Consider the following 27,837-nt stretch of genomic DNA (forward strand, 5'->3'; position numbering starts at 1 on the left):
ACGCCCCCTCACAGCTGGTGCCAGTCCAAGCGCTTCTAGTCCAGAACAGCAGGTACGACAGAGAATGAGGAAAGGAAAAAATCAAGAAACTGTTACCTCGTTGTTGAAATAACCCGGGTCATAATCTTCCTCTGGGCCAATAATTAAAGGCTTTGGGCTTTGATCTACACCCTGGGGGAGAGAGTCGAGTTGTAGAGATGAGAGGTCAGAGGAAAGGGATCCAGCCCCCTCAGTGGAGTTTGGTTAGTGACAGCATGGCACTGAAGGGGAAGGCCACGCGGGGCTGGTAAACACCGGCATCTCACTACCACCCCCCAAATCTCAGAGAACAGAAAGAATGATTTCCACTTGCAAGAAGGCAACTGCTTCTGGGTGGGGCAGGGCAGACTCAGAGCAGCCTGGTCACATGACGTATGAAGATGGGAAGTGAGAGAAAGTGCTCTCTTCCTGCTTGTGAAAGATCTGAGGAGGGAGTGTCAGCCCACAAAATAAGAACCTAGAGCTTCTGCTGGACTGGTGGGCAGGGGCTCTGTTGTTCTCAACAGACCGCCCCCCACCCCAAAAACACGCCCTCCAAACCTAGTGTCTTCCACAGCGCTCCTCTACAGTTTCGGTGTGCCCTCTACCCCTGCTGGAGGAGAGCTTTGTGGTCCATCTCTGCCTCCTTGAGCAAAAGGGAATGGAGCTTTGCCTTCTCCAACAGCGTCTCCATCACCTTCCCTGCCTGCTCAAGAATCTATGGTAGATTCCCCATTTCCAGTCTAAAATCCAAGTTTCTCAGCTTGGCTTTCTCTCTTTCCCCCTTATGCCATCGATTAGGTCTGATGAGAGAGTTCATACTGTATAAACGTTTTAGACGCTTCATTGGACAAGCCTTTCTCCTAAAGGTTCCTTGAGCTTTCAAAGATTTCCTACCAACTATATTTTTCACTCAATTCACTCTACCTCATTTTCAGTGATTCCTCAACAAGGACTATGCTCTGGAACCCATCTGGAGGAGGCACTTCTCATGGCTACTTTTTCTCAGGCCCCAGACACCCTCCTATTCCACCTTCTCAAGGGGCCTTTCCTGACGGTTCCTCCCTGACACACCTCACTCATTTTTGTTCTCCTGGGTATTTACAGACTCTATGCTCAGAATGACTGAGTACAGAACTCGAGAGACCCAGGATGCATCTCAGAGATCAGAGTCTAGCACTCACTTATAATGGCATGCTGGAAGTTGCAGAGTCAGGCCTGATGTGCTGGACCTGAATTCCTCAGACACATCCTGAGTATCCTCCTCTCCCCTAACACCTTAGTCTCTGAATCCCTTGGGATCCAGGATGCCCAGGGGGTGTGGGATGATCACTTCTGTCTCTGCTTGGCTCTCTAGTGAAACCTGAAAGCACTAGGTTGTTGCTTGTTTGGGCGGGAGGATTTATTTTTTTAAAGTCTTTACAAACATACAGTTTTTCTGATTGCAAAAGCAGAATATGTTTATCATAAGAAAATCAAACATTGCAGAATTACGTAACAAAGTTTGAATTCCCTATGATTCCATCCCCCAGCTGCTGCAAGTTTCATGGATAGCACAGGTTTCCACCTTTGCTCTTACTAACATAGATTATTATTAAGAAACTGGAACTATACTATATTTGCTCTTATCACTCAAAAATAGCAATTTAAATAGTTTTCGGAAGTTGAAACAAATTCAGAGGAGGAAAAGGACTCCAAGACCAATTACTCTACACCTGCTTCTATTAGCCACCTAAATGAAAACCTCCCTTAAGAACACCATGTGGGGGCTTCCCTGGTGGCACAGTGGTTGAGAGTCCGCCTGCCGATGCAGGGGACACGGGTTCGTGCCCCAGTCCGGGAAGATCCCACATGCTGCGGAGCGGCTGGGCCCGTGAGCCATGGCCGCTGAGCCTGCGCGTCCGGAGCCTGTGCTCCGCAACGGGAGAGGCCACAACAGTGAGAGGCCTGCGTACCGCAAAAAAAACCCAAAAAAACAAAAAGAACACCATGTGCACCTGACCCTGCCTGGAAAGCCTGACCTTGGCCCTATAGTACTACTAAGGGGGAGTGGTGGTGGTGGTGGTGGTAGTGGAGGAGTGGGAGGGGTAATCAAAGAGCGTCTAGGACAGGAGGCAGCCCTGCACTGGGGCTCAGGAAAACTAAGTTCTAGTCTGATGCTGCCATTAGCAAGCTGAGTCCTTGAATGGTCCCTTAGCCTTTCTCTGCCTCAGTTTTCTCACTGAATGAAGATTCTAATGCCTATCTCCTTTTCTGGTGGTAAGAATTAAATGAGATTTGTTCCTAAAAGATCTAGCACAGCAGCTGGTGCACTAGGCATTTTAATACATGTGAGATCCACTTCCCTGCCTTTCCCCCTCCAAGATCTGAAAGTAACTAAACTCTATCCTATGGGGAGAACTAGCGCATCAAACGGTGTTTGATGTTGGTTTTAATATAATGGCAAATTTCCTTTAAAAATAAATTTAAGTTTTAAAAAGTGAGTTAGCTTAAAGAAAAATATTAAGTAACATTATATAGTTGGTATGAGGATATGGAAAAAAAATTATGGTGGTAGCAGATGAATTTTAAGAAACACTGCTTTACAAAACTCGGAGCTTTCTTGCCACTGTCTCTAACAAGGAATGACCTAACCTCTGCCTGAACAATGACAGGCAATTCCCGGGCTCTCAAGTCAGCCCATTCCATTGTCTGATAGCTCAGGTTCTTTGCAAGCTTTTTGCATGGAGCCAAAAACTGTCTTCCTGAAATCTCCCCTGGACCTAGTTCTACCCTTGAAAGCAGTGGCTTTCAAATCAGGCTTTGCAGAACCTTAGGGCTCCTGAGAAGTACCCCTGAGGTGGGGGCCGAGGTGGGGAGATTGATTAGGAAAAGTCCCAGATAGCTGAGCATTTATTTGTTTTCTGTATTAGGGTACCAAATAATAAGATTTTGCTCAAGAAAAGGATTTTGCTAAAGAAAGAGAAGATTGAAAATTAGTGTTCTGGAGAAACACTGAACCAACCTATTTCCCATTCTATACAGACATTAAAAGAAAGACCAGCGATCTGCTCCTTGGACATCACTTCCCTACAGATGCATTCACGGACTCTTCACCCAGAAACTGAGATAGCCTTACTTCCATGTATGCATTTAAACCATGTTCTCCCTTTACTATTTGTCCTCTAGTGTCTATCTCAAAACAGGGTTTAGTCTGATCGTTCAAGGCCACGTATGGGTAACCCAGTTCTGAAAACAGGGAAAGCAAAAGCGCACGGTGGCTCTGATCACTCACCTGGTCACCGCTGGGGGGAACCAATGCATCCGAGCCCTGCCGCCTGTGGTGCTGGGCCACCCGGGCCATGATCACAGGGGAGGTTCGAGGACTGTCCGGCCCAGGGTCTGACAGTACTGAGTTCCGATTCACCAACGACTAGAGGAACAGAGAATTCTGTGAGAAGAAAACTCGTCCAGGGACTTCCCTGGTGGCTCAGTGGTTAGGAATCCGCCTGCCAATGCAGGGGACACGGGTTTGAGCCCTGGTCCGGGAAGATCCCACATGCCTGAGCAACTAAGCCCGTGTGCCACAACTACTGAGCCTGCGCTCTAGAGCCCGCGAGCCGCAACTACTGAGCCCACGTGCCTAGAGTCTGTGCTCTGCAACAAAAGAAGCCACCACAGTGAGAAGCCCACGCACTGCAAAGAAGAGTAGCTCCCGCTCGCTGCAACTACAGAAAGCCTGAATGCAGCAACGAAGGCCCAAACGCAGCCGAAAATTAAAAAAAAACACAGAAAACCTCATCCAGAAGACCCTCAGGGCTCTGCTCGTTGGCTAATAAAAGTCCAGGACTTACTCTGTGCCTGACATTATACTAGCCCTTGGTTATGTATCACCTCATTTAATGCTCACAATAGCCCTTTGAGGTAGAAACTATTATTCCTCCCACTTCTCACACAAGGAAACTTAAGACTTGGAGAGGTTCTGGGACTTGCTGTAGGTCGAATAGTTAGTAATGTGGTATTCCCTGGATGCAACCTGGGCAGTCTCAACCCACTGCCCACTAGGCTGCATTGCTTCCAGATGTGGAGCCCGCAGGGGAATGTCAACTGTGGATTATTTAGGACCCTCCTCCCCCTTCTTGGTGTCTTTCTGACATACTGATCCTTCCACGTACATTCATCATCTTCCCACGAATAGACAGGAGCAGTAAAGAAATAAAATTCCAACTATTATTTAAAATTAGGTTTTAAACATGTTTTCAATTACTTATTCACATATTTAATTAAGCTGGCTAAGTAAATATTTTGCTCGTACCATTATTACTTCTTCCATTCACTCTTATTTTTGTATTGCAAGTTTATATTTGCAATTAATATATGCAGACTGAGAACACCCAGAAGACAACCTTTGAAGCCAAAGCCTGAAGTTCTTCTGACCACTCCAGAAAAGATAAGTTGTTCAAGTACAGAAAGATCTGTGACAAAGAAAGAGAGGCTGCCACCTCCGATTAGGCCAGGTTCATTGTATTACTCCAAGATGGTGTTATTCGCAGCCAGCTGGCAATGTGTTTTTGGTCCAGTCATTGTTTTAGGGAATTTTCGTCTCTGCTCCCTTACACTCAAAAAAGGCTTGCTACAGTTAAAGATATGGCCTCTTTCTCCACCCGACTCTGTACTACAGAGTTGACGATGATAAAACAGAAGCTAGATTCATTGATCTTGAGTGCAGGATGCATCTGAACCCCCTTTTTTTGGATCCCAGAGCAGAATGACTAAAACCCTTGGAACTGGAACTATACCAGAGGGCCACAGATGACAGGCCAGAGGCCTTGGTGTAAGCAGTGAGCATAGAACTTTTAGGTGTTCAGAGAAGGAAAACTGAATGTATGGTTTTAAAAGGGGCTCCCCCCGCTTTGGCACTCACCTCGCCGAGGGAAGGAAAGCGCTCTGTGCCAGAGTCCAGGCCACTGTCCCCCTCCTGGGAATCCAGAGAGAGTCGGCCTGAGAAGAAAAGAGTTTACACAGTGAGGAAGGAGCTGTGGCCTGGGGGAAAGAAGGGCCTTTATTCTGGGAACCTGTGCCCAGGGCAGGAGGGCGAAGCTGTCACCTGCCTTTCTTTCCCAGTTTCCCTTCAGCTCTCTTACACGACTCCCCGAGAACCTTTACACCTAGCTTTTACCTACCTGTACACCTGAGCCCAGGCAGTGTCACCTCCTAAAATAATCCTCCACAGCTCTACCTTGCAACGAGTGCTAGCCCTCAGCTCATCCCAACCCTCTTCTGGTTCCCATCCATCTCCTCTTACGACAGCATCTCTTGAGCTCCTAGCTGCTAGGTGCTGGGAGGCATGCTGTTGTCTGGACCACCATCATTCTAGTATTTCCCTGGCACTTATCTATCCAGGGCTACTGGTTATACACTCATTTCTACTGAATAAGTTGTATCCAAGTTCCCTGTCACTGGTACTGCTTTCTCTCATTATTCTATTTCTCAGAGGCAGGGACTATACTTTTTCCCCCTGAATCTGCCCCAAAGGGACGGGACAACAGAATAGATAAGAAATGTAGACTAGAGATGTGCCAGAGAAAAAAGGCGTGCTGACGGGACTCACCTTCTGATGATCTCTGGCCGGTGTCACCATATAGCGGAAGTATGTCCTAAAAAAGAAAGGTCCGGAGGGTGGACATATGCTGTGAACCTCTCTCCCTACTGTTTTCCTCCTTCCCTCAGTCTCAGCAGATAACATCTGCTTACAATTAGTGGCCTCTTCTGCTTCATTGCCTGAAAAATGCCCCTTTGGAAGAGCTATTGCTTCATTTGTACAGTTTGAGGAGAATGGTGACCCCTAATGGTGAAAAGGGAGCTTTACTACTAGTAAAATTCTAAAAACTTACTTGATTTCTCACCCTGGACCTCAAAGCGTCTATTGCCTTAGTTGGGCTGGACACAGAAAGAACTTCCGAACTATCAAGGAGTATGAAAAGCTCTAGAAGATGGAAAGCTCTGCCTCTAAAGATCTTTGAAGACTGACAGGCGCTGGACTGGGGCTGACCAGCCATTTGTGGAGGGAATTATGTTGCCAGTGCTTTACTGTTTATGACGCACTCTTGTCTATATCTCATTGAGTTTTTCAACAACTCTGAGGCAGGTATAGTACTCCCATGTTATAAATGAGGAAACAGAAGCCCAGAGATTTTAAGTAACTTGCCCAAGGTACACAGCAGGTAAACTATAAAGCCAGGGTTGGCGCTCAGACCCCTAGATTCCAAGCTGAATGTTTCAGACTCAACAACTTACAGAGCACACGAGCACAGAGGGAGCGGCAGCAACAAACATGCACTGGCCCCGTGCTGAGGGCATCCTTTAATTCTGACAGTACCACTACTAGGCAGACCCTGCCGTAGCTCCATTTCATAAATGAGGACACCAAGGCTCCCAGGGATTAAGTCACTTGCCCAAGAGTCTTAAAGCTGGTGAGCACTATAGCTGGGAGGTGAATCCAGATGGTCTAAGTCCTAAACCTGAGCTCCTATCAACCGTGTGATACTGAAAGCCCTTCAGAAAATAAAAGTTTAAATTTGATTAGCCTGTGTTTCCCAGACTTCTTTGATCTTCTGAAAAAGAAAGTAGATAATCCTCAAATAATTTCTATTGGCTTTGGCAAATATTATTCTTGGAGATCTTAAAGTTTTTGGAGAGTTACTTATTGACCCAAAGAATTAAGACCTGATGGAGAGAAGTAAGACACTAATTAATACTTATTAATTAATAAGTCCCTGACTAGAACAGATAAGGAAGTGCCTCCTCTCTGGGATTTCCCACAAAGTGTGGTTAGTACTGCTACAGATCCCTCTCAACTGACGGGAGATCCTTTACTTAGGCTGACTTTTAAAAGTGCTCGTACTTCTTTGAGAAGACCCATTACTGGAGGGAGAGGTGATGGGAAAAGCTACCAGATGAATACTGAGTAAAATTAGTGTCGGAATATACATCAGCTATGAGGAAACTACCCAGAAGGGGATGGATAATTAGGAGATTAAAGCCGACAGTCTGGTTTATTTCATATTTCTTTCTTTCTATTGCAACTGTAAGCTGCTGGAGGGCAAGAAACAGGCTATTTCTTTTTATGGGATCCCAAGTGTCAGGACAGTGCTCAGTCTCTGTGGTGCTATATAAAGAACTGCTGACCTCTGTTTCTTTGTAAAACACTAAACACTCACTAGCTCAGCCCTGCGGTCCTGTATGACTCGGGAAGCCTCTGTCCTAGATTTCTCCCTCATTCTCCCCTCCGTCCACCTGCACGTGCCCTTCCTAGAGCTACGCCTATCATCACTCACCACTAAGCCACCAGTCTCCTGCTGGATCTTCAGCTGTAACTGAGTGACTCGCCGCCGGGCGCCTTCGATCTGCTCTTCCAGCAGGCTGCCGGGGTTCCGGCTATACACCTCACAGATACGCTGGGGGGCGGGGGGGGGGGGGCAAGGAGGACAAGGAGGAAGGGAAAAGGCAGAGGAGTGGTTAGTAGAGAATGGATGACTCACCAGTGGGGAGAGTAGGCAGTTATCCCAAAACAAAGAGGAGAGAAAGGAGATCTCTGCCTCCTAGGAGATACATGTTATTTCACCATCACTCAGGAGCAGAAAGAGGTATAAATGGTGAGAAAAAGAACACGAGGCAACTAGAGAAAGAAGACATGACACAAAGGCCCGTCCTAATCTGACCTGTTCTTAAGGCCTACTTGCTAAATGAGGTCTTCCTTGACTGCTGCCGAAGGGTTAGATATTTAAGTGACTGGCCAGGCCAGCACACACAAAAAAGTGCTAAGGAGGAAACATACACACAGTGAGAACCACAGGAGATGAGAGGAAGAAGCACCCCCGTCCCCCAGCCCTGTAGCTGGGAACCACTCTGAGACTTATCTAGCATCCTCCCAGCATACGGCAGAGCACAGCATGTGTGTTTAGGGCTTGGGCTTTGCAGTCAGGGAGGCCTGGCTCTGAATTCTGGCTTACTAGCTGTGTAGACTTGGGCAAGCTTTACTACGTCCTCATGGATCAAATGGAGATGACGGTACCTGCCTTTGGGGATAGCTGTACGTTCTGAATGAGATTACGTATGGAAAGTGCTGAGCAGAATGTCTGGTGCATGATTACTTGACTGAATACATGGCAGCTATTATGTTTTACTACCAAATGAAATGCTCAGTGAAGTTGGCGGGTTAAATAGTTAAATAAAGACATCGGGTGCACATTTTCTCCAAGATCGTCTGGGGCCATACTTGCCGTCTCATCTTCTCCACGCCTCTCAAGCCCCCAACCCTCCTCTTAGTCTCTGCAGATAGTATCGGCTGGTAAGAACTTTCCCAACTTTACTCCATTTCAAGGCATCCGCAGCCACCCTTTCCCTCTGCCTCAGAATAGAAACTCTGTCTGAATCTTCCACAAGGTTAGTGCCTCCAGCTGCCTCGGGCTCCTCTTGGGCATCGTTCAGGTATCTCCAAAGTCTCCTCTTTCCAATGGCTCCTTCCCCTCACCCTACAAAAATGCTCGTTTCCTGTCTTAAAACAAAAACAAGCCACTACAACAAAACCTTTTCCATCAAGTCTGATTATTCTTCAAGCCACCGCCTCAGTCTTTTCTCTTTCCTTTCACAGCCACATGTTTCCAAACAGGAGTCTCTATGCAGAGCCCAGACTCCTTAGCCTTCCAGCCACTCTTCAGCATACACAGCCGAGTTCCGCTCATCACCTCGCTCTTCCAAAGGCGAAATGACCCATTGGCTGAATCCAATGGTCTCTTCTTAGTCCTCATCTCTCCAGACTTCTTTAAACACCCACCTCCTCCAAATGCTACCCTCTTTTGACTTCTTAACTCAACACTGTCTTGGGTCACCTCACACCCCTCTCCCCAACCACAGCTTTACCCCCTCCTCCTCTCTTCAATCTAGGTGAGCCTTCAGCCCCGCAAACATTTACAGGGAGCTGATACACACCAGGCCCTGTGCCAGCTGTGCAGGAGGAATATGCAAATGTAGGCATGGTCCTGGCCTTTAAGGAACTTAGCCCAATAGAGGAGGACAAATAAATAATTAAAATACAAATACAACAGCAACTGGTGTGATGTTAGAGGTTGGTGCGGTGTGCTACAGGAGCACGGATGTTCCGAAATTCTGCCCTCAGCTCTCTCCTCTTTTCTGCAGTGGTGCCCTAGGTGATATTGTCTAGTCCCCAGTTTCAACTACCACCTGTATGCTGAGGCCACCCGAATCTCTATTTCAACCCAATCTTTTCTTCTGAGGTTCATCCTTGTTATCTCCATGTGCCTGGTGGATGATCTTTTTATCTGAACCTCCCATGGGCGCTTAAACTCAGTACGTCCAAAGATTACCTTCACTCCTTTCCCCTAAACCCTGCTCCTCTCTTCCACCTCACTCCATCGATGGTATCACCATCTATGTAGGCACACAAACTTGGGGCTCTCTTTGCTTTCTTCTTCTTTACCTCCCCCTTCCAGTTGATAAGTTCTCCTGACCTGACCCCTGAGATAGCTCCCATTGCCAACCCTCTTTCTGTTCTTTTTCCTTTTGGCCACGCCGAGTGGCATGAGGGATCTTAGTTCCTCGACCAGGGATTGAACCCATGCCCCCTGCAGTGGAGGCGCAGAGTTCTAACCCCTGGACCGCCAGGGAATGGAGGGAATTCAATGTGTCTCACATTGCCATCCCTCCTTCTGTTCTTACTCCTGCTGTTCTTGTTAAATCGGTCATCATTTTTTTTTTAAATTTCTCATTAACTTTAGTTTTTTATTTTTTTTCATCATTTCTTTTTTTTTTTTTTTTTTACTCTTTTTTTTTTTTTTTTGTACACGGGCCTCTCACTGTTGTGGCCTCTCCCATTGCGGAGCACAGGCTCCGGACGCGCAGGCTCAGCAGCCATGGCTCACGGGCCCAGCCGCTCTGCGGCATGTGGGATCTTCCCAGACCGGGGCACGAACCCCCGTCCCCTGCATCGGCAGGCGGACTCTCAACCACTGCGCCACCAGGGAAGCCCCTCATCATTTCTTATCTACTGAAACAGCCTCCGAGATAGTTTCCTTATGTGTCAATCCACTTAACACACTTTTCTAAAGAAAACTGATTTGAAGATATGATCACTTCCCTACTCAAATCCTTTGATCAATTCCCACTGCTTTCAGAATAAACTTCAAGCTCATCATGGTACTGAGGGCCCAAAGCACATTCCAGAGTGAAAAAGACTGAACCCAACTGGAATGTCATCTCATGAAGCCTCCTCTGATCACTGCATAATTAATTAATCCTTCTTTGGGGCTTTAATGGCATTTAAAAAATATTTAAAAAATTATTATCGACATATAATTCACATAACCTAAACTTCACCATTTTAAAGTATACAATTTAGGGGACTTCCCTGGTGGTCCAGTGGTAAAGAATCCGCCTTCCAAGGCAGGGGACTCGGGTTTGATCCCTGGTCGGGGAACTAAGATCCCACATGCCACGGGGCGACTAAGCCTGCATGCACACCAAAACCAAGAGCCGACGCACGGCAACGAAAAAGATCCCGCAGGCCGCAACTAAGACCCAACGTAGCCAAAAAAATAAAGAAAATAAATAAATATTTTTAAAAAAAGTATACAATTCAGTGGTTTTTAGTATATTCACAGAGTTGTACAAACATCCCCACTATCTAAGTCCAGAACATTTCTATCAACCCAACAAGAAAGGAGTCACTCCCAATTTCCCCTTCCTCCACCTCCTGGCAACCACTAATTTACTTTCTGTTTTTATGGATTTACCTATTCTGGACTTCCACACAGATGGAATCATACAATATGTGGCCTTTTGTGCCTGGCTTCTTTCACTTAGTCTGTTTTCAGGGTTCTTCCATGTTAAAGCATGTATCAGTACTTCATTCCTTTTTATGGCTGAATAATATCCCACTTTATGGATACAACACATTTTGTTTATCTACTCATCAGTTAATGGGAATTTGGGTTGTTTCCACTTCTTGGCCATTATGCAATTAAGCAATGCTATTATGAATGTTTATGTACACGTTTTATGCTTTGAACTCTCTTGGGTATATACTTTGGTGTGGAATTGACAGATTGTACATTTAATATTTTGAAGAATTGCCAAACTGGCTGCACTACGGTGGAAGTAGATTAGGATAGCGGATATGTAGACAAAATATAAACAAACATTTCTCCAACTTCTCCACATGCTCACCAATAACTGCTATTTTGGCTCTAGCCATCCTAGTGCGTGTGCAGTGGTATCTCATAGTTCTGGTTAGCCTCTCCCAATGACTAATGATATTAAGCATCTTTTCATGTGCTTATTGGCCATTTGTATGTCTTCTTTATTGGACTGTGTATTCAAATTGTCTGCTAACTTTTAAATTGGGTTGAGTTTTAAGCATCTATTACATATTCTGGCACTAGACCCTTATCAGATATATGTGCTGCAAATATTTTCTCCTATTCTGTGGTTGTCTTTTTACTTTCTTGACAGTGTCCTTTGATGGATAAAAGTTTTTAATTTTGATGAAGTCTAATTTATCTTTTTTGGGGGGTTGTTTATGCTTTTGGTGTCACAGCCTAGAAACCATTGCCTCATCTAAGGTCATAAAGATTTATACCTATGTTTTCTTCTAAGAGTTTTATAGTTTTTAAAAATAGTTTTAGCTCTTACATTTAAGTCTTTGATCCTTTTTTTTTTTTTTTTTTTTTTGCGTTACGCGGGCCTCTCACTGCTGTGGCCTCTCCCGTGTGGAGCACAGGCTCCGGACGCGCAGGCTCAGCAGCTATGGCTCACGGACCCAGCCGCTCCGCGGCATGTGGGATCTTCCCGGACTGGGGCACGAACCCGTGTCCCCTGCATTGGCAGGCGGACTCCCAACCACTGCGCCACCAGGGAAGGCCCTTTGATGCACTTTGAGTTAAATTTTGTTTATTGTGTGAGGTAAGAGTTCAAATTCATTCTCTGCATATAGATATCCTGTTGTCCCAGAACCATTTGTTGAAAAGACCATTCTTTCTCCACTGAACTGTCTTGACACTGTCAAAAACCAATTGACCATAGATGTATGGATTAATCTCTGGACTCTGAATTCTATTCTACTGATCTATAGGTCTATCTTTATACCAGTACCACACTATCTTGATTATTCTATGACTTGCATCAAAATGCAAGTATCAGCACTTATTATAGTGCAGTACAACTTTATCTTCATTCATCCATTGATATTCTACTGGATTATAAACTCCTTAAAGGAAAGATTCATCTCTCACCTATCTTTATAACCATTCTAACCTTTGTCCCTAGCACTGGCCCATGCCTCCACTGCAGCACACACACAGTACCTAGCACACAGCAGGAACTCAAAGTTTGTTAAATAAATGAGTGTATTTTCATGTCTTGGTGCCTTTGACCTATGCTGTCCATTTACCAGCATTCTCTTCCTCATCTCTTTTGCCTACTGAGCCCTATCCTTCAAGGCCCAGCTGAAATACAATCTTCTCAGTGAAGTTTCCCTCACATTTCCCATTATTAATTAACTGCTCTCTTCTTTGTGCTCTTATTGCAAGCTCTTTGTTCCTCCCACTCTCTTACCGTAATATGAATTTTCCCCATGAGATTGTAAACATGTTGAGGGCAAGAACTGTCTAATCGTTTTAATCTCTGTATACTGTAGGAACTAAAGCAATGCTTTACATACAGTGGGAACTTAGAAATTTGTTGAATTGAAATGAAGGGGCAAGGAGCCCACTGTAAGCCATGGCTATTATAGGAATCTGGTTATTCCCGTCCAGCCAAATTAATCTTCTTCCTGTTCTCCCTGTGCATCATTCCCCAGGCCTGGAAATCTCTCTGCATCCCCTCCTCCATCAGCCTGGCCTGGCATTCATCCCCCACCCCCACCTTCCTTCCCTCTTATCCTTCCCTTCCCAGAACCTCTAAGATCAATTCCAACTGATTTTCCTCAGTTCTCATGTCCCCTCATTTTATTCTACCTGTCTCATCACTTGTTTGTATTCTCTCTACATAGTCACCATTCTAATCTATTACCATAAGCTCTATTACCCTATTCACTCTATCCATCAAATTCTGCTTTAACAAATTCCACTGGCCTACGACAATTCTTTAGTAGTCCTGAAGTTTGACTTTTTAAGGTTTTACTGTGATAGGATATGGCCTGCAAATTAAGTTGTACACATTGGCAGATTGCTCTGATAAAGTATTATTTCATTAAGGCAATGGCCAGTCTACCCTCAGCAGCGACCTTACCTGTAACTCTTTTTCCTCCTGCCTCAGCATATTCCTAAGGATCTGGGTGGCATGCTTTTGAAATTCAGGATCCTAAGAATGGAAAATACGACAGTAGTGAGAACTGGGGACCAGATCAATAGCTTTTATTCTCGTCTACTAGCTGATTCCTGGTCGAGGAAAGCTATGAGAGTAGAGCCTGGGTCGTAAGAATGTTTTGTATAACACTCAGTATCTCACTGAAATTCAGTAAACATAAAATCTGATTTTGATTTCATTCCTAATTTCCTAGAAACCCTGGCTGTAATCACATCTGTTATCAATTGCTCTCTGAAGTCTCCCAGGACTTGCTGGTCGGTCTTCTTTCCAACCAGAAAATCCTGTTCCCTATTCCTACCTGCCTCCTGTCCTCTTTTAACGCCTCACACAGGTTATCCGGGTCCTTGGGTTCTCTCCCTACTATTCTTGTCCTTTCCTGACTCTCTCCCCTACAGACTAGGCTCCATATTTCCTTCCTCCAAGCAGCCTTTCTCCCCAGGAAGCCTTTTCCCCTACTCCTTGACTTATTCCATACCCTTGTAACAATGACTGGCAACAGTCTTTACAGATGCCTCTGACCATGGCTGGAGCTGTGCACCTTCTCCCCGACGGGGAGGAGAACTCTCAAAGGGCCTCCTTAGAGTCTTGCACACACACAGGAAACACACTGCATGCTGCTATCTGATAAACTGCAATATGCACTTACATGGAAAGAGGACACTAAGGCATGGAACACCCCTTTAATGCAGTTCTCATTTTGCTCTACTTTTTGATGGCCTTCATACAGCTCTTTGGCTTGTCTCTTTCCGCCAGCCTGCCATTTGATTTAACCTGCTTTCATTCCAATGGGGAGCTCTTCCAAGGGACACCAGAATGAGGAGAGGAGTAGGCAGACCATTACCTGCAGAGGTTTCGGTCCTGTGATGCGCTGTGGAGGTGGCAGAGGTGGAGGGGGTGGTGGTGGTGGGATCACAGGGGTGACTCGGGGAGCTCCTGCTGGGACTGGGTCCTGCTGGGGCCCAGAGACACCAATGGACGAGGGTGAAGAGCCCAGGAGGGTCAGTGCAACATAGGCACCAGCTGGAGGAAGGCAAAGAGAGGCTTGCTCAAGTGGTATTGTTCTCAATAGCAGACATTCAAGGTACAAAGGAGGGGGTTCTCCCTTCTCCTTCTATTAAGCTTATAATTCTGCAGGTAAAGTTCTCCTCACTTTTAATGCCCCACCTGTTCTCTAATTCCTGTCCTTCCATCCTGCATCAACACAAGTATCCCTTCCTTCCCTTTCCTCATGCAGAGACCTCAACCAAAATCCCACCCGTAACTATGTGGGAGCTGCCTGCCCAGTCCCTTGTTTCCTGGGACTGGGAGAGGGGAGTGAGTGGTATCTGAGTGAGACCTGGTCTTAGTAGAATATGATCTAAAACGTAGGGCAAAGATGGGTGGAAAAATAGAGCTGTCGGATGAGAGACTAATAGTGTCTCCACTTGAAATGACAGTGGGGAACTGTGGTAGTCTACGATGATCAGGCCAAGAAGAAAGACTTCGGCTGCCTCGCACGTCTACAAAGGAAGCCTCCTGGGGCAACAGGCCTGCTTCCACCCGTGCCCCATCTGATCCCCTAATCTCTTTCACTGTCAGCTCTCCCCAACTCACATTTGATAAGCTTCACCACTTCCAGATGTGAGCTATTGGTCACCATGGTGCCGTTCACCTGTTGGGGGACAAACGACATTATTGAGTAATGGCAGTGGAAGCCCAGGGGATCCTTCTCTTGGTCAGTGGTCAATTGCCACTCCTTTAGGGAGCCACTTATCAATGTTCTCTAGCATAGTAAAACATTACAGAAGCTTGGTCAGAGTCAAGAAGGGCCTAGAATATGGAACCCAGCTATCTTAGTCCCCAGTCTCTGTCACATTATACTACTCACTCTCATGGTACCACCCCCCTACTCAGTGGCTGATGACAGCTGGTACGAAAACGGAAGTGTGGAGGATGGCCAAGGCCAGAAGTGACGCTGCACCCCCTCCTCTGGGGGCGGAGAGGGAAGGTCACTCACTTTGATGATCCGGTCGCCTTCTTTCACACCGGCTTTCATGGCTGCACCTCCTGTGAGGAAGGAGAAGGCCTGGTCAGCAGAGCCCCACAACCTTTCCAGAGGTGGCTGAATCTATACCAACAACCCTGTCAGGTCACCTTCCCCCTCAAATCTCTTCTCACCTCTCTGTGTTAAGTGCCTCAAATGCTGGGTGTACATCCTATTCTGCTCCAGTGACACAACTCCCTTTGAGCTGGACTGGACTGTATAAGGACACATCTCTTGCTCTTTCCTCCACCTGGCTCAGAAGCCAGACTTCTCCTCTGAGAGCCAGGCCAAGGTGGCAGAGAGGCAGGGCCATGCTCTGCGGAGAGTAATGTGTGCTTTATTTGAATGTGTCTAGATGTTCCAAGGTCAAATAAGAGTTATTTCTATTATCCAGTGGGAAGAACGAGTTCACTGTAGTAAATAATCGCTGAAGTAATAATCATTTTTAAGAGGAATATGAGAAAAGGATTACAACAAGCGTTTTCAAACTGTGGTCCCTAAGCCCTGAGAAGTTCACAAGGATATTATGGGGGTTCCTAGCATTAAGGATGATAATGATCACTGCTTTATTTTCTGTTAAATTGTTCTGGAGCTGCAGTGGTTTTGATCACCATGTACAGTCATCCCATGGTATCCACCGCGGATTAGTTCTAGTACCTCCCACAGATATCAAAATCTGTAGATGTTCAAGTCCCTTACTTAAAATGGAGTAGTACACACCTGCAGGTTTCGAATCTGTGGATTCAACCAACTGCAGATGGAAATTTCAATCTGCAGTTGGTTGAATCCATGGATGCAGAATTCTCAGATGCGAAACTCGCGGATATGGAAGGCCAAATGTAGTTTTAAATAAGTTAGAGTCCTAGTTTAAGTTATACCCAGGAAGCATAAGAAACACTAATGATGAGATAAGTTCATGAGGGACTCCCCTGGGGGTCCAGTGGTAAAGAATCCACCTTCCAATGCAGGGGACTCGGGTTCGATCCCTGGGTGGGGAACTAAGATCCCACATGCCATGGGGCAACTAAGCTCACGCACCACAACTACCGAGCCCACGTGCCTCAACTAGAGAGTCCTTGTGCCACAACTACTGAGCCCGTCTGCCTCAACTAGACAGCCCACGTGCCACAACTACTGAGCCCGCACGCCTCATCTACTGAGCCTGTGCACTGCAACTACTGAGGCTGCGTGCTCTGGAGCCTGCACGTCACAACTAGAGAGAAGCTTGTGTGCCACAAATAAGAGCCTGCGAGCTGCAATGGAAGTTCCCGCGTAATGAAACTAAGACCCGATGCAGCTAAATAAATAAATAAATAAATAAATATTTAAAATATGTTCACTCAGAAAGCTTATTAAAAAAAAAAAAGAAGTTCACGAGAAGCATAAAAATTATGTTTCTTGTAAATCTGCCCCAAGATGATCCTTAAATCTGTAAGTTACATTCATCTGATCAAAACAAAACTCCGACAAAGCACATGTAGATGTTTCTAGTCTGAAAAGAGAAATTACAGTGATGACTACATTCCAATTTGGCTTTTCAGTATTGGGACCCAGACTACCCTCATCTTAAGTGTGCTATTTATGGAAAAGTACTTGCAAGTAGCTTGAAAACTCTCTTTTACACTGTCATCTAGAAACTAAAGGTGGAGGGGAAAGAGCTATTTTGCCTGAATGTATGAAACACATGAGGTGACTTCTAATAACTTAGGGATTAAAAGAAATTAAACTCTTCAGAGTAACGGAATTAGAGCAGAAGTTCTAAACTTCAGTAAGCATGAGACTCACCAGGAGAACTTGTTAAAAAGCATATTCCTTGACCCCCTTGCTAGCAAGTGATTCAGTACTTCTGGGACTGGGCCCCGGAATGAGGATTTCAATCATCCTAAGGGCCTAGGTGATTCTGATGTAGGCAGAACACAGACTACACTTTGAGAAACAGTGAACTGAGAAGCCTAAAATCTGGAAAAGACAACAACTGCTTTGTTGCTCTTATGATTTCAATGCCAATCCAAATGAATTCTCTTCTTCTCTCCTGCCCGAAGTACTCATACATACACAGATTTTCCAAAACTCGTATTTTACTGCAAGCCATCCTTTTGTTCCTTCCTCTCCAGGTCTGAGAGGAGGCAAAATTGGAAGAGTGCTGAACTCACACTTCACTGGAGGGGGTCCCCATACTTTTTGTATCAAACAGACCATAGAGGCAAAGTACAAGTTACTGGCAGTCCCACTTGCTCTGTCTCACCCTAGTCCAGGAACCTTGAGAGAATATGGAAGCAAAGAATAAAAGTATCTTTTCAGAGCTCTACCCTAGGATATGAAAAACAAACCTCTCACGGACAAAAGTTAACTACCAAACATAAGGAGCTGTAATTATTTATATCCCTGTATGATCCACATACCTCATTTTGGTCATAAATTTGAAATTCTCTTTTCACTTTTCCCATTAAATAAATCCCAAATATTTCTCCCAAATTATGTAAGTATATTTCCTTCCCATTTTGCACTGTACTTAGTGGGAAAATGCTGGCCTGCCCCCTACCCCTTTCCTTGTACTCTTCTTCAAGCCTATGATGCACCACGTTGCCAGGCCCAATCCCATGGGCTACACTGAAGTTCACTCCTGTTACAGATACTTGCCTGTGTTAGGGATACTTGCTTCATACTCTCCCCTACTCCCGGCTCCTTCCTGATCACCTTCTTCAGTCTGGGTCACTTAACAGCAATGATTCTACCACCTGACATATGATAGTGCTTTGAAATATCTGAAGCTTTTTCACACATCACTGGTTACTCGATCGATTTGCTTATAATGCCCTCCCTTCCCACCAAATTTCTATCCCGCCAATGTGTTTTCCATGGCCATCTTTCAAACTACTCCTGAAATCCTATTTTCTTCTAAGGAGGCTTCCTAAACTGATCACAAGGGAAATACTTAGCTTCGAACCACCAACTACCCAAATACAAACTTACAAACACCCTTTCCTCCCACGTACTGTCCAACACACATCTTTAGGTCATTTATTACTTACTGTTAAAATATCTGCAAATACATTTAGACCAGCGTGCCTGTCTCAACTGTGAACTGCTGCAGCACAGTGACCATTCGTGCACGGAGCAAGGTCATGTGAAGGTGAGAAAGAAGAAGGCGGGTCTTCGATTTCTCCACGGCATCTTCCAACCCAGGACGAGGAGCTCCCCTGGAGGGCAATCAGGCACCTGCCTGATGACCTGAAGGCTATTCTGCCATTTTCACACTTCCAACAGGGGAAACAAGCCTGGAGTGCGATCCCTAGAAATTCTGCCTGGAAGCTTAGCATTGTGGAGACTTCCCCAGATGCCCCTGGGGAACCAGTTCTAGAATGAATCATTCATGCCCCAGGATGCCCAGGCCTCCAGAGAAAGCACGTGCAAGTCCTTCAAGTCCTATGGCACTGTCACATACATGGTGGCTTTGTAAGAACTTTTTGTAAGAACTGCAGGTGGCAGGGACGCAACACTCACCAGGCCGTACAGACTGCACCAGAACAATGCGATCCCCGCTGACTGTGAAGCCGAAGCCATGCTGGTCCTTTTGGATGATGACACAGCGTTGAACGAGACCTGGTGAGAGGTAAGGAGCAGAAAGAAGGGAGTTCGGTAGGAACTGTCATCAGAAAGTTAGTGCACACAAGCCAAGACCAACCCAGGGAGGCCCCAGTGTTTCTTCCTCCAGAAAGCCTTTCCAGGTTCCCCAGACTTTTCCTGCCCACACACACTATTGAAATGCCTGCCTTCCTCAGTGATCGACAAAACCCGGTCATCTACTCCGTATGCTATACAAGAAATTCCTTTCTCTGAGGTGCTGAGATGTTTGTCTCTCTTATGTATGTCTGTCTTTTTAGGCCTGTTTGGGTGAGACTAGTCGAAGAAGGGGATGGCCAACTCCAGCCTGAAGGCTAGTGTTACAGAGAAGCAGCCCTGGGACTGAAGCCTAAGTGAGACTGGAAGTTTTCCATTAAATTACGTCCAATGAATACAGCAGATGGGACACCAATGCTTGTTGATTCTGCAGAGCTGGGTAACTCACGTGGGGTGACTGAGGGCTGGCCCCTTGTCAAAATCCAGGGAAGGATAAATGACAAGAGAAAACCCTGTTTGTCACACATACAACCATATGCAGAGCGTAGGAAAAAAGAAAGAGAGACTATAACTCCTAACTGACTCCATCCCTATGGGCGTGTACTAGACATCGTGCACGTGTGCAGGTATGTGTGACTGCTTCCTGTGATGGAGAAAGCATGAATTATAGAGTTAAAACTCAACTGGTTTCAGGTCCTGGCTTTGTCTCCTACAAGCCTGTACACTTGGCAAATTTTTTAACCACTCTGTGTCTCAGCTTCCTCATCCATAAAATAGGCATGATAAAATCTACTTTCTACAACTGATAAAAGGACTGAATAAGGTAATCTGTATAAAGCATATAACACAATACCTAGCACACATTATGAGCTCAATATAAAGGCTAAGTTGTTTTATATCTGGGGTATACAGATCTGTCTGTATGGGTAAACACCTCTGTGTCTACGTGTTAATGCCCCGAGAAGGTTACCTGTTGTCTCAGAGGTGTCGGAGGGTTGGCGGTGGTGGGAAGGGGACTTGCGTTCAGGTGCTGAATCTCCCAAAGACAGGCTACTTAACCTGGAGAAAGAGTAAGAAAAGCACAACAATGAATTGGGCAGGGAGGGACCAGCCTTGTAGCAGAAAGAAGCTCTGTCAAAGGGGCCCTGAGTCTTGGGTAACAAGAGACCGACCCTCTCACCCTGTAACCCGCTCAATCTGGTGGGAGATCAGCCACATCTACACCACTGGCAACATCACCTATCTGGAATCCTAGGATGGCAAGGCAAGCATGATCTCTTTAATACCCAGCAAGGCGTGAAGGGAAATAGCCCTTCCTGGAGTCAGGAGACAAAGAGACAGTAGCAAGAACAGGGTGTGAACAAATATACATGCTTGTTGGGTCTTACCAGGCTGCAATGGGGCTGATGGAACAGAACGGAGGCAGCAGAGAAAATGAATGCGAGAAAAAGACAAGAAAAAACCAAACAGCTAGTTAGTTTTAGGTGATGATTTTTAAGGAAGGGGGGACTGGAAGGCAAGGATGGGAGGGTCACAAACACACAGAGGCCTGCAGGGACACAGCAGAGGACTGCAGTGGCTGTATCAGAGACACTCTCTCTCACTTTAGCTTCGTCTCTTCGTCCCTCTACCAAAAAAGGGTCTCTAGGAGGGTAACTAGGCCTTTAGCTGGGTAATTGGCAACTTTACCTGTTGGGTAATTGGCAACTTGTACCCTGTTCTAGAAAGGAGGCGTACAATGATGACCCAAACCTCTGAAATTCCATTTATTTTGTGTGTACCATGGGAGAACAGGAATCTGGTCTGTTTGCTGGTAGTATTCCAATCCCATTCCTACAGCCAGCTTGAGGCACCCTGCTTAGAAACTGTTAAGGCCCTACAACCTCAAGGTACCACGGATCACCAAACCAGATCTAATAATAGGGCCCCTGCAGGAAGAGGAGAAGTTCAGATCATTGCTATGCCTCTCCTTTTCAGAAACGTGTACAAGTTGCCAGTTCCTACTCAATAGTTGCTGCCCCTCCAGAGGGGGTCTCCTATTCGTATCTAGCAAATGACTATGCAGAAGGGGCTTCATGTAAGCGCTGTGTGCAGTGGCAAAACACTGCAAAGACTCTAAGTGTTCATAAGGGGTGACTGGTTAAATGAACTGCAGTACATCGATATAATGGCACAGTATTCAGTCACATAAAAGAATGAGGGGGCTCTTTATATATGATAAGGAATAGTCTCCAAGACATGCTGTTGAGTGGAAAAAGGAAGATGCAGAATTATGTAGACGGTAAAAGAGAAGGAATGATTTGTTTATATGTTTGCTTACATATATATAAAATGTGTAAAATACCTCTGAGAGGGTACAAAAGAAAACATAGATCACTGGTTGCCTCTGAGGAAGGAAACTGTGCCAGGGGCAAAGGGATGGAGTTGGAATCTTTTCCTTATCTTCTTGTTCGTACCATTTAAATTCTGAGTCATGTGAAGGTACTAACTATTCAAATAATAAATACAACACAGTACAAATAAATAACTTTTAAATTTAAAAGAGGGGTCTTCTTCCCCCCTCACCCTGGCACCCCACTTACCTGGACAGGTGAGACTGCTTTTTACTGGCTGATCTTTGGATCAGAGAGAGAAGGACATCAAGGAAGAAGAGAGCGTGGGGCCCAGGAGAGAGTGATGCAGGAAAGGAGGAAGCAGGGAAGAAAAACCAAACAAGACATAAACCAGACAAGACACTGGAGGTGGTTGGTTTAAAAGAAAAACCACAATCAAGCTAAGAAGGACCCGGGGTGGAAACTGGCCAATGCAGTAGAACCACCTTACTAAAATGCAGATTTACCTGTGCCACTTTGCTGATTAGAACGTTTTAGAGCTTCCCCATTGTACTTGGGAGAAAGGTCACCCTGTCTTCAAGCGAGGCCATTAGGCACAGCATCGAAAAGGAAGTACTGCCTGATGCCCCTCCGCTGTCTCCCACAGCTCCCAGTACCTATCCTTACTGCACACAATCAGTGGAGCTGCTTGTGCGCTTGTCCGTAGGGCTGTAAGGTCCACGAAGTCAGGGTGGTCTTGTTGATCAGCACCCCCTGTGCCTAACACAGTGAATGCGCCGTCCTATTTTTGGTCCCTGCTCTTCACTGTTCTTTCTCTTGCCATGGTTTCCGGCTCCTGTCTTTGCCCATACCGTTCCTTCTTCCTAGATATTCTTCTTACTCTACTCCCCATTACTACACCTGTCAGCCAGACAAGAAGGTGAACTTCCAGAAGCTACAACTTCTGGCTTTCTTCAAATTACCCTAGTCCATCATGCCCTGCCACCCCCCACCTCCTCATCCAAGGTAAAGATTCAACTTAGCTCATCATTTAATAAGTGTCCTAGAATCTATGCATGATAACTAAACGTACTGTGGTAATCATTTTGCAATACACGGATGCCAGGTCACTATGCTGGACATCTTAAACTTAGGCAGTGCTGTGTGTCAATTATACCTCAGTAAAATGGAAAAAAAAGAAGTCCTAGATTCTAGACCCGTGCTATCTATCTAATACAACAGCCACTAGCCACATGTAGATATTTAAATTTAAAAATTCTGTTTCTCAGTTGTACTATGGCTAGTGGCTACCATACAGGACAGTGCAGAATAAAACACTTCCATCGCTGCAGAAAGTTCAATGGCACAGCGCTGCTCTACATACTATGCCAGGCACTACGGGGTACAAAAACGAGTAAGATACAGTCACTTGCAGGTAATGGATGAGGTATACATATAGAACTTTAGTATAAACACTGAAGGGCAACAGCTCCACTCCCCACATCGGTGAGGGATTCTCAGAATGAACTATAAAAGGCTTTTTATTCCAGCTGCTCATCTGCTGTCTTCGGCTTGATCCACAACATCCCACCCCTGGGTTACCCAGAATGGGCTTGCACTTCTCCCTCCTTACTACTTCAGGAGAAAGCCCATTCTATCTTGGGACAGCTTGGGCCTCCTCCTTGCCTTGTTCTGCTTGACTCTGCAGGAAACTGGTTTCCTATGCCCACATTTAAGCTTAGAAGGAATGGTCTGGTAACTTAACCTGGTTTGGTTTTGCATTTGAGCTAGGTTGTGAGCTGTTCAACGTAACTCAAAGCACATGAAGCCAAGGTTTATGTACCTGGCTGTAGAGGACTGTTAGGGGCAAAGACAAGGATCATTTCAGCAGCCATTGATAGTTCCTCTAAAAAAAAAAAAAAAAATCACAGGCTAGGGCAGAGACAGTGGAGGACATGGGGGATTACAACATAAGTATAATTTTAACAGATGCAAAAAAATTTTTTTTTTCTCTTTGAGAGCTTAAAGGAGGAAAAACTACCACTGAATTAGAGGAGGAAGAAATGCCTGTATCAGCAGATCAAAACTTTAATGGTGGGCTCTCCCTCTTCCTGATGATATTCCGATCAAAACTGGGCAGCAGAGATCAGATTCCAATCAGCCTAAATCTGATAGGCATGGAGAAGGCCCAGGAGAGTAGAGAAGTTCCCGCAAAATTTGTGGCTCTCTAAACGGCATCATTGAGATAGATCTTCTGAATCAACTTCTCAGTAACCCCCATATTTATCCAGTCAGTTATGGAGACTGATAAGTCCTTTTATGTTTTCCCAGAGTTGCTCCTTCCTTTACATTATCACTGATATCCATCACTTTAAGCCACATGTCCATTGCCTCAAGTCTGGATGACTTAAAAAAAAAAAACAAAAACCTCTTGTTTTCACTCTCCAGTCCCTCCAGCATTCTACCACAAAGGACTAACTTTCCCAAACAATATTTCCTTGGGTCCCCCCCTGGTCAAGAACCTATGATTTCCCTTCTTACTCTCTATATGATCGGATGTGCGGGCATTTACCTGGTGTTAAAGGCCTTTCATCAAGTGGATCCAAGTACCTTTCAAATTCACTCTTATTACTTGTTCACTTTTCCTTACCTCTGCTGGATCCTAAAAGATTCTGTGCTCATTCTCACCTCTGCTTTATGAAGACCTCCATCCCTTCTCTTCTCTATCCCTCCTTTACTCCTTTTTCAAGGCTCTGGTCAAATGGCACTGATTCCATGAAGCATTCCCTGGCCACTGCAGCTCACATTTCTTTTACCCCAACATTTTTTGGGAAAATTTTCAAACCTATTATTAAAGTTGAAGGGGCAGCATGATGAACACCTATATACCCTTCATCTAGATTCACCAATTAACATTTGTCACTTGCTTTATCTTTCTATGATTATACACTTTTTCCCATTTGAAAGTTGCACACATCATGACATTTTACCCCTAAATATTTCAGCATATGTCCCCCGAGACCCTTGGAATTCTATATAACCACAATGCCATCAGCACACCCAATGAGTTTAACTTTGATACGATAATATTATCTAGGGCTTCCCTGGTGGCACAGTGGTTAAGAATCCTCCTGCCAATGCAGGGGACACGGGTTCAATCCCTGGTCTGGGAAGATCCCACATGCCACAAAGTAACTAGGCCCGTGAGCCACAACTACTGAGCCTGCACTCTAGAGCCCACAAGCCACGACTACTGGAGCCTACGAGCCACAACTACTGAAGCCCGCGTGCCTAGAGCCCATGCTCCGCAACAAGAGAAGCCACAACGATGAGAAGCCACGACGATGAGAAGCCCGCGCGCTGCAACGAAGACCCTACACAGCCAAAAAATAAAAACAAAAAATAATATCTAATATATAGTCTATATTCAAATTTCCCTAATTGTTTCATTAATCTCCTACATAGTTGTTCCCCAACTGCCTCAATACACGATCCAGTCAAAGATCTCAGAATTGCATTCGTTCATGGTTTTTAGATTCATTTAATTTAGAATATCACCCCCTGCCTGCCCACTTTTCTTGGTCTCTCCTAACACTGACATGTAGAAGAGTTCAGGCCAATTGTCTTATTGAATGGCCTGTAACAGATCTGCCTGTCTCCTCAGGATTAGATTCAGATTACACATTTTAGAATAATATTAGATAAGTGATGTAGCATAACTTGCCCATTTCTGGTGATCCTACGTTTGATTACTTAGATAAGTTGGTGCTCCTAAGATTTCTCAATGGTAAAAGTATATTTTCCCATTTGAATTAGTGGGAAATCTGTGGGGTGATATTTTGAGACTGGTGAATATCCTGTTGTCCAACAGCTTCCCACCCAACAGTTTTACTATCCATTGATGATCCTGGCCTGAACCACTTACTGCACTGGTGGCTGCAAAATGGCATTTTGGGAAAATTTTCAAACCTATATTAAAGTTGAAGGGGCAGCATGATGAGGTGAAGGAATTCTATCATTCCTTCTACATCTATTAGCAGGCAATCTTGCAAAGAAGGTCATTTTGTTCCTTTTCTGGAATAGTGCTATGAACTCATGATTTTTTTTCCCTCAATGCAATGCATTATAATCCATTACTGCTTTTAAAAAAATGTTAAAGTTGTCCCAGTTTGGCTGGTGGGAGCTTCTACAAGCCAGCTGTGTCCTTTAAAGTGTCCCTACCTGTCTCTGAGTGCATCCTTATTTTCTGGCACACACACAAAAATACTCCAGGCTCACCTTGTATTTTCCCTATGTCAGACTTTGACTCAAACATTTCTCTAAGAAGCCCTGGTTCCTTTTAGTAGGAAATGTATTTAGAAACAAGATCTGGATGCTAGGTGCTCATTGCTGCTAAGCCCTCACTGCTTCTAGGCCCTTTCAATGGACAGAGCCAGGAAATAAATTAAGAAATTGTGAGTTCACAATAAAATCTTGTTCGACTCCAACACTACACGGTTCTTCCTCATCTTCCCCAACTCCATATTTTATCTTCCTTTTCCCATAGTGAGAACCTTGTTCACAAACAACAGTAATACATTTACTCATTTGCTCTCTTCTGTAATACATCAAATACTGTTTTCAGAGTTACTACATCAGTAACACCGGCAACAGCAAACTTACTAAGTAAAGTTCAGCGTTTCCTTGCAATTCTTTCTGTCCTTAGACTATATCCCACTAAAGGTATACAGCCAGTACTGTGTGTGAAAGTTACTTTGGATGAATTCTTCTTTATGTTATCAATTTGAAGTGCATTTAGGTTACTTTTTTTTTGGCTGCACCATGCAGCAGTGGGATCTTAGTCTCCCACCAGGGACCGAACCTGCGCCCCCTGCAGTGGAAGCGTGGAGTCTTAACCACTGTACCGTCAGGGAAGTCCCTAGGTTTCTTTTTATATTTGTCTGTAATTTTAGGGTTTGCTTTTTCAGGCTTATTTATTTAATTTTATTTTTTGAATCTGTCAAACATTTACATGGTTGAAAACTCAAAATGCAATTTAAAAGGTATATTCAGAAGTGTCCCTGTCCCTTCATCCCACTCCTCCCCAAGTAACCACTTTCATTTGTTTTTGATTTTCTGTGTTTCTTCTTGTAAAAACTAAGCAAACACATATAAATACTCTTTTTTCCTTTCTTGCTTCCACAACAGGTAGTATCCTACACCTTTTACACTTTGATTTCTCACTTAATATACTCTCAAAGAAACTCCGTATCAGTTCACAGAAATCTTCCATTTCCTCATCCTTTTATTTACAATGCAGCCCACATTCTTTCACAAATGTTCCTCCTTCCTACACTGCTCCCTATCATCTGCTGTGTTAGTCCTGCCTCTCTGCCAGAGGGCAATCGTTACAGGGTGTTCTTCCCGGTATGCTCTCCAGCACCAGACACAGGATGGGCGCTCTGCAAATACATGGTGAAACAGCCTCCTCATCCTAGCCTAGAGGGTGTGTGAGGAAGCAGGGAAAGTTCTGGTGACCTTCCAGACAGCAAAGCTGAAGAGTGGTACCAGCCCACAAATCCCTGCTGTTGGCCTATGGTATTTGTGTGTGTGTATGTGTATACACACATACACACACATATATGTATATATGTGTGTTTAAAATTAATTGTTAAAAATCAGGCAATTTCATATTCAAAAATACAGGTTTCTGGTTTCTCTTGAAAAGGCAGAAGTTCTGGCATCACTGGGGCTTTAGTCTCATATGGTGACAACTGGCTTAAGCTGGGTGGTATCAGCCCCTTCCAATGGGAGGTCTCTTCATCCTTAGCCCCACTCCACCACAAATGTGTAAATGAGGGAAAGGCCGAGAATATCCCTGTTCTGTGATAATAATTATTAAGTTCTTACTAGCTCCCAGGTACCATGCTAAACATCTGACATACATTATCTTATTTAACCATCACAAAAGCCTGGTGAGGCAGGTAGTACATCTCCATTCTCGGATGAGTGAACAGAGGTTAAGTAACTGACTTCAAGGTCTGTGTTCCTGAACAAAAAGCTATATGACCTGTGCCCGTATGTAGACCTAATTGGTCTTTACTGGGCTTTCTCTATTTTCTTTTTTACATACATACGTACACACATGCACACATATACAAACACACATAATATATACATCTCACATGTGCACACATATATAATATATATGATGATATATACATGAGATACAAATACATATATGCAATACATGTATATGAAGATATAGAACACATATGATAGACAGATAGATATAAAAAGTACACTATACATAGGCTGACCTAGGTGTTTTGAGTCTGGGGCAAAGCAATGTTCTTGAATCCCTGCCCAAAGCGAGGAGTAGTAACCAGGAAAGAGCTACCTTGCCAGGACCTTAGTTCTAGATAAAGTCCACACTCACTGAACCCTGACCTGGTCCTACTGGTCTGGTTTCCCTTATCTGCCAGGGTGGAGCTTTAAGCAGCTTCCTGGCACCCTAACTTT

At 44.8% G+C, this 27,837-nt stretch overlaps 1 protein-coding gene across 7 annotated transcripts in view; it reads right to left on the reverse strand.

Annotated features, from left to right (window-relative positions):
* The window catches only part of ARHGEF11 (Rho guanine nucleotide exchange factor 11), a 111,529-nt gene that overhangs the window by 29,073 nt on the left and 54,619 nt on the right, over positions 1-27,837 (reverse strand). For 5 of the 7 annotated variants that reach the window (XM_032622857.1, XM_032622831.1, XM_032622820.1 and 2 more), the window contains exons 2-12: positions 19,995-20,083; positions 18,908-19,006; positions 15,377-15,426; positions 14,974-15,031; positions 14,222-14,400; positions 13,303-13,374; positions 7,335-7,454; positions 5,609-5,654; positions 4,922-4,998; positions 3,293-3,430; positions 97-171 (exon numbers count right to left, since the gene is read on the reverse strand). In XM_032622857.1, the coding sequence (XP_032478748.1) occupies positions 97-171; positions 3,293-3,430; positions 4,922-4,998; positions 5,609-5,654; positions 7,335-7,454; positions 13,303-13,374; positions 14,222-14,400; positions 14,974-15,031; positions 15,377-15,426; positions 18,908-19,006; positions 19,995-20,083 (1,003 nt within the window). The remainder of the gene's footprint in view (positions 1-96; positions 172-3,292; positions 3,431-4,921; positions 4,999-5,608; positions 5,655-7,334; positions 7,455-13,302; positions 13,375-14,221; positions 14,401-14,973; positions 15,032-15,376; positions 15,427-18,907; positions 19,007-19,994; positions 20,084-27,837) is intronic. The other 2 variants (XM_032622848.1, XM_032622842.1) reach the window with 1 other exon arrangement.

This window comes from Phocoena sinus, chromosome 1 (assembly GCF_008692025.1).
Source record: "Phocoena sinus isolate mPhoSin1 chromosome 1, mPhoSin1.pri, whole genome shotgun sequence".
NCBI classification, from domain to species: domain Eukaryota; kingdom Metazoa; phylum Chordata; class Mammalia; order Artiodactyla; family Phocoenidae; genus Phocoena; species Phocoena sinus.